General features: G+C 42.4%; 1 protein-coding gene across 1 annotated transcript; it reads right to left on the minus strand.

Annotated features, from left to right (window-relative positions):
- Window positions 1–496: 496 nt before the first annotated feature.
- On the minus strand, window positions 497–10,389 carry LOC138951103 (uncharacterized). Its single transcript, XM_070322760.1, has 3 exons — window positions 10,140–10,389; window positions 6,893–7,113; window positions 497–2,496 (listed from the first exon to the last, which is right to left on the minus strand). The coding sequence occupies exons 2-3, from the start codon at window positions 7,086–7,088 to the stop codon at window positions 2,117–2,119; spliced, it is 576 nt and encodes a 191-aa protein (XP_070178861.1). The 5' UTR covers window positions 7,089–7,113; window positions 10,140–10,389; the 3' UTR covers window positions 497–2,116.
- Between the last annotated feature and the right edge of the window lie 971 nt (window positions 10,390–11,360).

Consider the following 11,360-nt stretch of genomic DNA (forward strand, 5'->3'; position numbering starts at 1 on the left):
CCACCTGAGCTACCCGGACCCCCTGGGATCGAGTCTTTGGAATGGTATCTATACAAGTGCCTGCCAGGGTTATCAATCAGAATTTAAGCACTCGAACAAACAAATATATGCACTGGAATCAGAAATACTAACTACAATCCATCCACAAACCAAAAGTGTTCATTATTCCGTTTGTGTAGGAAACATCATTGTAATAAGCATATACTGATGTCCCTAATAGGTGCTTATTCCTGTGAGGACGTAAAACCCAATAGTCCGACAAACTACATAACCCAACCCACCCCTCCACCTTACAAAAAAATGCTGTGCCAGCTTCATAAAATAATGTCCAAGAGAACATTCGTGTCCGATTAATTGACACAAAATTGATCCTAATGTCACCTGTATCAATCCGTTCAGTTATTCAACCCTGTGAATATCTGTGAATATCCCACATACACAAACTTGCACCCCCTCCCCCCCCCCCCCCCCCCCCCCCCCCCCCCCAACCCTCCAACCGACATCCTCCCCACCAGCATGACTAGCCTTATACTCAACACCCTCTGTGACCCCAACACTTGACGAGGGTCAATCAAACTTGGGCTAAGTCGGGAGATCATCAAACCCTAGAAGTGTACACAGTTTCAAAAGTCTAGCTTCAAAAACATCATCCTCAAATTTAAGTTTTGATGGATTGAACATGACCCTGGTGTGACCCCAACATTTGACGAGGGTCTACCATACTGGGGTCAATTCGGGAGATCATCAAACATCCGAGATGACCTCAACGTTAAGTTTTGTTGTCGCCGTCCACACAGACGGACACGGATGAGTGCTAATTAAGACTCACCAACTACTCTGGTGAGTCAACAACTTTTGGAGTTTCTTTTAGGGACATTGGTATGTAAACTGGCCCACAGAAAGGTATCAAATGCAACTTCCCGCTATGCTGCTAACTTGGTTTTTCTGTCCCTAGAACTATAGTTTATTTGGGACATTGCGTGGTTAGATGCTAAGCAATCTCCCGAAAGAAGTTACTGCTTTTGCACCTTGTATTTCCCCGGACATTTACTTTTAGCCATGGTGTCGAACGGCGCAGTGGCGTGGTGGTAACACGTCGGCCTCCTAATCGGGAGGTCGTGAGTTCGAATCCCGGTCGCTGCCGCCTGTTGGGTTAAGAGTGGAGATTATTTCGATCTCCCAGGTCAACTTATGTGCAGACCTGCTAGTGACTTAACCGCCTTCGTGTGTACACGCAAGCACAAGACCAAGTGCGCACGGAAAAGACCCTGTAATCCATGTCGGAGTTGGGTGGGTTATGAAAACACGAAAATACCCAGCATGCCTACTCAACGAAAGCGGAGTGAGCTGACTATGCTCTCAGAGTATAGTGTGGGGAACCCAAATGGGCAAACGAGCTCACACGTAACCAGAACATTCTGGAATGCTGAAGAAGAAGCCATGGTGTCGACGCACAAGGACTTTCTCCTGCACAAATGTGACTACAACAACAGCACTGGTGGTCGAGTCATTAAAAATAATAGTGCATGTGATCAGAAAAAGCATGTCTATATATTTAAAATAAATGTATGTTCTTCAAAAGTACGCCCGGACAGTTTTGAGTTTTTGGCAGTATGTATTGCTCTCGTGACTGGGAGATACGTACTACACGTAATTCACGTGTATTGATGTCAGTGGCGGATTTAGGGGAGGGGGAGATAAAGGGGGCCCGGGCCCCCCCTTCAAGGGGGAAAAGAGAGAGAGAGAGAGAGAGAGAGAGAGAGAGAGAGAGAGAGAGAGAGAGAGAGAGAGAGAGAGAGATGATTAAATGACAGTTTCTGAGCTCAGGTGGGCCTAGATTGCAGCATTTTGCTTCCTTGAAAAAAAAACAAATTCCCCGGACCCCCCTAGCTTTGCACCCTCAATTCAGGCGCTTTGCGCCTTCAAGTTTGTACAAACAAGTCCTTAAGATCCTGGATCCGCTCTTTGATGTGGCGCAGAAATGTGACGGCCGACCATAACAGACGTAATAACAGTTTATCTTATACATCTGCTGCACAACTCCCGGATAACGAATAACGGAAATGCTCGCTTCTTATTGACTTTGAGCGTCATACATTTAGCGAGTCACCTACAATCAGACCTGATTGGCTAAATAGCCATATGGTTCACTAAAATGGTAAAACATATCACTACAGTCCAGGTGGACAATGACGTGTCTCTTTGAGCCCCACACTGTGTTCTCGTTGACCACCGTCACCGCCTCGTTTCGACCCCTACCTGCCGCTCTCTGTGTGGCACCTGACGTCATTTCATCTACTTGTCTAAAGGCCGCTGTGTCGTAGTGAGTCACTATACGGGTGGGGACGCCGCGTGACTTAAGGCCCCGGATGAAAGGTGCTGGTGACATGTCGTTATCATCCGTTATGTATGACGTGCCACAGTTCATTGGACCCAGCACAAAGACGTCATTAAAGGTGAGGCCGCCCTGCCCTTGAGGAGCGTTGTCATGGCAACCTGTAACATCACAAACACCCTCAACATCTCACCAACATCGACTGAAACAACAACAACATCAACGACGACGATGAAACCATCACCAGCAATAACAGCCACGACACAAACAACATTGACGACCAATGTCTTACTTCCGCACGAACACCAGCTGCAGCAACACGTGAACAGAGACTACTGTTACCGTAAACTACCTTGTAAGCACACACTATCGAGCAAACACCCACCCCTTACGTTGGGTCAAAAACTGTTTATGTTACTGTACCTTGTAAACGCCCCACCCGTACCCCTACGTTTGGACCAACGGTGTAAACACAAGTTGTTTCTGATTGTTTTTAAAATCTGCACGCAATATACATGGACACGTTATCAATCAAAAACAAGTCGCGTAAGGCGAAAATACAATATTTAGTCAAGTAGCTGTCGAACTCACAGAATGAAACTGAACGCAATGCCATTTTTCAGCAAGACCGTATACTCGTAGCATCGTCAGTCCACCGCTCATGGCAAAGGCAGTGAAGTTGACAAGAAGAGCGGGGTAGTAGTTGCGCTAAGAAGGATAGCACGCTTTTCTGTACCTCTCTTTGTTTTAACTTTCTGAGCGTGTTTTTAATCCAAACATATCATATCTATATGTTTTTGGAATCAGGAACCGACAAGGAATAAGATGAAAGTGTTTTTAAATTGATTTGGACAATTTAATTTTGATAATAATTTTTATATATTTAATTTTCAGAGCTTGTTTTTAATCCGAATATAACATATTTATATGTTTTTGGAATCAGCAAATGATGGAGAATAAGATAAAGGTAAATTTGGATCGTTTTATACATTTTTATTTTTTTTTACAATTTTCCGATTTTTAATGACCAAAGTCATTAATTAATTTTTAAGCCACCAAGCTGAAATGCAATACCGAAGTCCGGGCTTCGTCGAAGATTACTTGACCAAAATTTCAACCAATTTGGTTGAAAAATGAGGGCGTGACAGTGCCGCCTCAACTTTCACGAAAAGCCGGATATGACGTCATCAAAGACATTTATCAAAAAAATGAAAAAAACGTTCGGGGATTTCATACCCAGGAACTCTCATGTCAAATTTCATAAAGATCGGTCCAGTAGTTTAGTCTGAATCGCTCTACACACACACACAGACACACACACACACGCACACACGCACACACGCACACACGCACACACGCACACACGCACATACACCACGACCCTCGTTTCGATTCCCCCTCGATGTTAAAATATTTAGTCAAAACTTGACTAAATATAAAAAAATTGAAGCTTATATGGGGTTGATGGGGTTATTGAGGTGAATAATGACAGGGTGCTACGCTGCAGTCATGCCGTTGATTTCATAGTTTGTCTCTGAATAGCCATGCCAAAACTTGATGAAGATTTGGGAGGCTTGTTTGATAACTGCAGAGCTCGACCTTTGGGGATTTACAAGGATCAGAAGAACGAACTGTTGTTTGAATACGCTGTATTTGACATACACCTTACTCCCCCTGGATGACAATACGCTGTATTTGACATACACCTTACTCTCCCTGGATGACAATACGCTGTATTTGACATACAGCTTACTCCCCCTGGATGACAATACGCTGTATATGACATACACCTTACTCCCCCTGGATGACAATACGCTGTATTTGACATACACCTTACTCCCCCTGGATGACAATACGCTGTATTTGACATACACCTTACTCCCCCTGGATGACAATACGCTGTATTTGACATACACCTTACTCCCCCTGGATGACAATACGCTGTATTTGACATACACCTTACTCCCCCTGGATGACAATACGCTGTATATGACATACACCTTACTCCCCCTGGATGACAATACGCTGTATTTGACATACAGCTTACTCCCCCTGGATGACAATACGCTGTATTTGACATACACCTTACTCCCCCTGGATGACAATACGCTGTATTTGACATACACCTTACTCCCCCTGGATGACAATACGCTGTATTTGACATACACCTTACTCCCCCTGGATGACAATACGCTGTATTTGACATACAGCTTACTCCCCCTGGATGACAAATGAACTGACTACATACATCACATTTTATTTTGTGATTTTTGTTCTTCTAATGCCAGAATAAAAGAGATGTTTGTGGTTAGTTTCCAGGCTCCATTCCGGTATTAAGGCACTGACACTCACGCGATCGTGAGTTTGTTTGTGTGCTTAACGCCCAGCCGACCACAAAGGTGCTGCTTTGACATTAACGTGCGCCACATACAAGACAGAAGTCGCAGTACAGGCTTCATGTCTCACCCAGTCACATTATTCTGACACCGGACCAACCAGTCCTAGCACTAACCCCATAATGCTAGACGCCAGGCGGAGCAGCCACTAGATTGCCAATTTTAAAGTCTTAGGTATGACTCGGCCGGGGTTCGAACCCACGACCTCCTGATCACGGGGCGGACGCCTTACCACTAGGCCAACCGTGCCGGTTCGATCGTGAGTGTGTCAATGAGAAAGAGGGAAGACATCTTTGCCCAGAAACATATCAAATTACCATTTTTACTCCGAAGGACTAAATACCATTATTTTTCACCCATGAGGGGGGTGGGCGCTTACAATGTAGTTTACAGTACATCAGCAGTACCGGCACAACCACCTTAACATTTTAAAAACGAGTTTATATTATTCATCTTGGCAGCCTTGTGACGTTAATAAGTAACGACGTCACAGTTAGTGGGGTAAATATTAATTTCCTGTGAGTTTTTATTTCAATTATTAATATAATGACGTCATTGACATGTTGTACAACAACCTGACTTACACTTATTGCATTCTTGGTGTGTGTGTGAGAGAGAGAGAGAGAGAGAGAGAGAGAGAGAGAGAGAGGGGGGGGGGGGAGGGAGAGGGGGAGAGACAGACAGACAGACGAAGGTGTACAGGCAGATAGACGTAGATATGTGTATATGTGTGTGTGTGTGTGTGTGTGTGTGTGTGAGAGAGAGAGAGAGAGAGAGAGAGATAGAGAGAATTGAATTGAATTGAGTTGAATTGAATTGAATTGAATTGAATTGAATTGTATTGAATTGAATTGAACTTTATTTAACAAGGATTAAGATTTAAGGCTACGCCTTTTCTTACAATCTGTCCTTGGGACGCACAGACACACAATGATAAAATTTAAAAAAATAAAATAAAAAGTTAACAACAAAAGGAGGTCAGAAAACTTGAGCACGTGATGATAAAGATGACGATGACGATGACGATGATGATGATGATGATGATGATGATGATGATGATGATGATGATGATGATGATGATGATGATGATGATGACGACGACGATGATGACGATGATGAAGATGAGGCATGAAAAGCAAAACACATGTGGTTATTCATAAAATCAAATGCATACGATGCAGGTAATTATAAGTACAAGCTGGTAGCAATCGAACATGTAGCAATAGTACAACAAATATATGTTCAGAATTTACAATGCACAGCATATCTTTGACGTAATACTAAGTGTGGTGAATCAAAAAGCGTTAAACTACTCAGACATTAAGTGTTTTTTCAAAACATTTAAAAAAACTTTTTAATGACTTTAAGAGTGCTTAAAGGATGATGGAAGTGAATTCCAAACTGATGTACCCGAAAAAGCAAGACTGGTCTTATAAAGGTCAATTCGTGGAATCGGTGGAATCAAGTTGACCGACCCATATCTGTCGGTAGCTTTTCTAAATAATGATGTAATGTAAATCGGCACTGTACCGTAATACGGTACAATTTATGCATGAAAACTGCTTTGTTTAACTTGAGATGCTTTTCTAGTGGAAGAAAGTTAAGCATTTTTAATTTCATATCTGTTGAGGCATTATCGTTTACGATGAGTTTAACCGAGCGACGATAGAGAGAGTCTAACTTTTTCAAGTGGACATCACTGCTGCCATCCCAGAGCGTCGAAACATAATTAATGTGAGGCATTACATGAGCATGGTGGAACATTTCCAGAGTCCTTCTGTCCGTAAATTGCTTTAACTTGGATAGGAGGAAAACGTTCTTGGCTACTTTCTTGCAAATATGTTGTAATTGTGCCTGCCACTTGAATTCACAATCAATAATTACCCCTAAAACCCGATGTTGTTGAACTTCTTTAATTGATTGCGTACCAATGATAAGATTTGGTTTGAGTGGAGAAATTTGGTGTTTTTGTCTGGTTGCAATTACCATACTTTTCGTTTTTATTGGATGGACAAGCGTAGCATTGGCATTACATTAGAGAGAGAGAGAGAGACAGAGAGACAGAGAGAGACAGAGAGGACGACAGAGGGAGACAGACAGACAGATGTGTACAGACCGAGATATGTACAGACAGAAGACAGACAGACAGAGGTGAACTGACCAATTCGTAGACGATTCAACATGTCGCCCACCAGCTCACCGCACCGAGCACACCGCCATGTATAGATGCCCTCATGTCCCTGTCTGTCACCGCGGTAGTTATCACCATAGTGATCAACCGTCAGGACAGGTGCTGACACTGGCGGCTTGTTGCAGGCCGGGACCTTCCCTTCCCTCATATGGTCAGCCTGCTCCATCTCTCTCACCAGTGGTATGGAGAATCTGTCATCATACACATGTATACGTAGTGCGAGGTACATATCTCTCTCTCTCTGATACTACCTTACATGCAACAGGGAAAAGCCCTGCACAAATTCAAGACAAATTGCAACAGAGCCTAAACGATGTTTCTGAGTGGTGTTCTGCAAATCGTATGCTTATTAATCCAGTTAAAACAAAGTCTATGATAATCAGCACTCGCCAAAAACATCAACTTTCAGAAATGACTCTGAGTCTGTCCCTAAATGAGCACTCCATTGAGCAAGTAGCTGAGCACCGTTTACTAGGACTTACTGTTGATAATAATCTCAAATGGCAGACTCACATCAATGGGATCTGCAAACAAATTGCTAAAACCTGTTTCTTTTGTCAAAGTTACAAAGCATTATTAATCTAGACACAAGAAAACTATTTTACAATGCCCACATAAAACCCCATATTGATTATGACAGGTTTCACAGTCTTCAGAGTCGGGTATGTCCCTGACTTTGATATTAAATAAAATGTTTCGTTTTGTTTAATCGTGAATTTTCACTGGTCTATGTCGAATGTCCTCGGAATTTACATATGAAAAATAAACTTTGATCGAATTCAAGTCAAGTTTGTATTCCCCACCTGTATTTTGTATTCCTCGGTCTTGAGAAATGAGACGGACACGATTTCCCTTTTTTGTCACATTGCAATAGACAAAGGCACCAGTACAAAACACACAAAGAAATCCAGTTAAAAGTACATTCAAACCAAAGAACAGAGATAGATGAACACACTTAGTTAAAAAGAACCAATGAATGTGTTTATATTTATTCGATACAATCGCATGTGAAGTAAACGGTCTTTTTTCTAAATGTGTCCGTCTCAAAAACATTAATTACAAATCTGTTCAGTTTGAATGGCTGTCAAAAGGTTTGGACGTAAAATGCTTTTAATAAGTAGGAATTTCCATCAAATCACGACATGAAATGGTTTTGAAAGGCTAACTGCGGCTTATTCTACTTGCGCTTGGTCATTTTGTCACTCGGGCAAGGTGTCCGTCTCATTTTTTTCTCACGACCGCCCTGCAGACAAATCGTCTGTTATAACCGCCATACACAGCAAATTGTCATGATGCGACCAATGTTACACTTCCTATCCGTTGTCAGGCAGATGATCAACTGGCTGACTGAAGAAGTGTTCGGCATGTGTTTATTTCAGAACACGTTATTTACTGTCTGTCTCTGAAAACCTTGAATTCTCACGACCGCCCGGCACTATTGACGGTCATTTCTTACCAAATGTTAAGCAGATTCATGTGTAAAATAACAACATTCAATGACTGTGTCTGATCAATGCCAGTGTTTTTTTTCAATCCTTGAATGCACTGCATTGTGAATGTTGTGGTCAAGTGAGAGTTTTATAGACATCGCCGTACGTTTTTCAACACTTTGATGACGTCAGACAGCAGATTGAAAACGTTCCAACTTGGAAAGACAGCCAGTCACGATCATATAATCGTAGGGAATCAATAGTTGCTTTGTTTGTTTACTTTCAAGTGCTTTTAAAAGTTTGATTTTTGTCATGGTTATTGTTGCATAAATGCTTCCATAGTATGGGACGGGTGTAGTGAAGTTCACTTGAAGAAGCTGAACTCGCTCCATTGTAGAGCTGCTAAACTAGTTCTGCCCAGTCCATCCCTTTCTACAAAGGAAACGATAAAAAGTATTGGGATGTTAAGCTTAAAGAAGCAGCTTGTGTATAATGAATGTTCATTTATGTATAAAGTTGTCTATAAGGACGCCCCAACGTATCTTCTACAACTCTTCAAATCATCTCCGTCACATTATTCAAACACTAGAAATAACCTTGCCTTGCAAAAACTACTTTCTCTCATTCTGGTACGTTCCTTTGGAATTCACTACCTGTAAATATTAGGTCATGTCTTTCATTATCTTCTTTTAAAAGACAGCTCCGAAAGCACCTGTCTAACGACTAAGTCGGTGTACAATTTGTGCGAGTGTGTGTGAGGGTGCGTAAAAAAAAGTATATAGTATGTTTCCACAAGCACACTAATGTTTGTTATACTTTCCCTACATGATTGTGTTTTATTTGATTTGATTTTCTTTTTAAATTCTTCATACGTGTTCTTCGTTTCAGGTGTGTATTATAGTAGGGACTAGCTGTAATAAAGGACCATATGGACCTAATGCTATCATCCCTCGGTAATAAAGTTTTCGAGTTCGAGTTCTCTCTCTCTCTCTCTCTCTCTCTCTCTCTCTCTCTCTCTCTCTCTCTCTCTCTCTCTCTCTCTCTCTCTCTCTCTCTCTCTCTCTCTCTCTCTCTCTCTCACTCACTCTCTCTCTCTTTCTCTCTCTCTCACTTTCTCTAGCTCTCTCTCTTTCTCTCTCCCTCTCTCTATCTCTTTCTCTCTCTCACACTCTCTCTCTCTCTCACTATCTCTCTCTCTCTCTCACTCTCCCCCTCTATCTCTCTCTCTGACATTTCTGCCAGGGAACTAGGCAGAGCAGAGCAGTGCTGACACTACTGCCAGTGAACTAGGCAGGACAGAGCAGTGCTGACACTACAGTCAGTGAACTAGTCAGAAAAGAGCAGTGCTGACACTACTGTCAGTGAACTAGGCAGGACAGAGCAGTGCTGACACTACTGCCAGTGAACTAGGCAGGACAGAGCAGTGCTGACACTACTGTCAGTGAACTAGGCAGGACAGAGCAGTGCTGACACTACTGCCAGTGAACTAGTCGGGACACTGAGAGCAGTGCTGACATTACTGTCAGTAAACTATCAAATAACCAAAGGGAAGTAATCGCTCTTTATGCATACGACATGTGGTAATAGAGAAAGCGAGAGTTGTACGAAACCTTTTCTCCTGGCACCTACAGTAGCCTACATAGCAGTGCTGACATTACTGTCAGTAAACTAGTCAGGAGCGAGCAGTGCTGAAACTTCTGCCAGTGAACTAGGCAGGACAGAGCAGTGCTGACACTACTGTCAGTGTTTTAAGGACGTCACTTACACTTCAATTAACACAATCTTACCTCTAAGCAAGCCAACAGATGTAATAGTTGGTTGGTTGTTGATGTTTCTTGTTTCGATAAGCCAGGGGCTCAAGGGAGATGTTTCTTAGTCAGCGTTGACAGCATCCAAGGTTGCCCTGCTTACGCTATCTTGTTTTTCAGTCAGTGTTCACAGCATCCAAGGTTGCCCTGCTTACACTATCTTGTTTTTCAGTCACTGTTCACAGCATCCAAGGTTGCCCTGCTTAAACTATCTTGTTTTTCAGTCAGTGTTCACAGCATCCAAGGTTGCCTTGTTTACACTATCTTGTTTTTCAGTCAGTGTTCACAGCATCCAAGGTTGCCTTGTTTACGCTATCTTGTTTTTCAGTCAGTGTTCACAGCATCCAAGGTTTCCCTGCTTACACTATCATGTTTTTCAGTCAGTGTTCACAGCATCCAAGGTTGCCCTGCTTACACTATCTTGTTTTTCAGTCACTGTTCACAGCATCCAAGGTTGCCTTGTTTACAATATCTTGTTTTTCAGTCAGTGTTCACAGCATCCAAGGTTTCCCTGCTTACGCTATCTTGTTTTTCAGTCAGTGTTCACAGCATCCAAGGTTGCCTTGTTTACACTATCTTGTTTTTCAGTCAGTGTTCACAGCATCCAAGGTTGCCTTGTTTACACTATCTTGTTTTTCAGTCAGCGTTCACAGCATCCAAGGTTGCCTTGTTTACGCTATCTTGTTTTTCAGTCAGTGTTCACAGCATCCAAGGTTTCCCTGCTTACACTATCATGTTTTTCAGTCAGTGTTCACAGCATCCAAGGTTGCCCTGCTTACACTATCTTGTTTTTCAGTCACTGTTCACAGCATCCAAGGTTGCCTTGTTTACAATATCTTGTTTTTCAGTCAGTGTTCACAGCATCCAAGGTTTCCCTGCTTACGCTATCTTGTTTTTCAGTCAGTGTTCACAGCATCCAAGGTTGCCTTGTTTACACTATCTTGTTTTTCAGTCAGTGTTCACAGCATCCAAGGTTGCCTTGTTTACACTATCTTGTTTTTCAGTCAGCGTTCACAGCATCCAAGGTTGCCTTGTTTACGCTATCTTGTTTTTCAGTCAGTGTTCACAGCATCCAAGGTTTCCCTGCTTACACTATCATGTTTTTCAGTCAGTGTTCACAGCATCCAAGGTTGCCTTGTTTACACTATCTTGTTTTTCAGTCAGTGTTCACAGCATCCAAGGTTTCCCTGCTTACACTAT

This window comes from Littorina saxatilis, linkage group LG16 (assembly GCF_037325665.1).
Source record: "Littorina saxatilis isolate snail1 linkage group LG16, US_GU_Lsax_2.0, whole genome shotgun sequence".
Taxonomy (NCBI): domain Eukaryota; kingdom Metazoa; phylum Mollusca; class Gastropoda; order Littorinimorpha; family Littorinidae; genus Littorina; species Littorina saxatilis.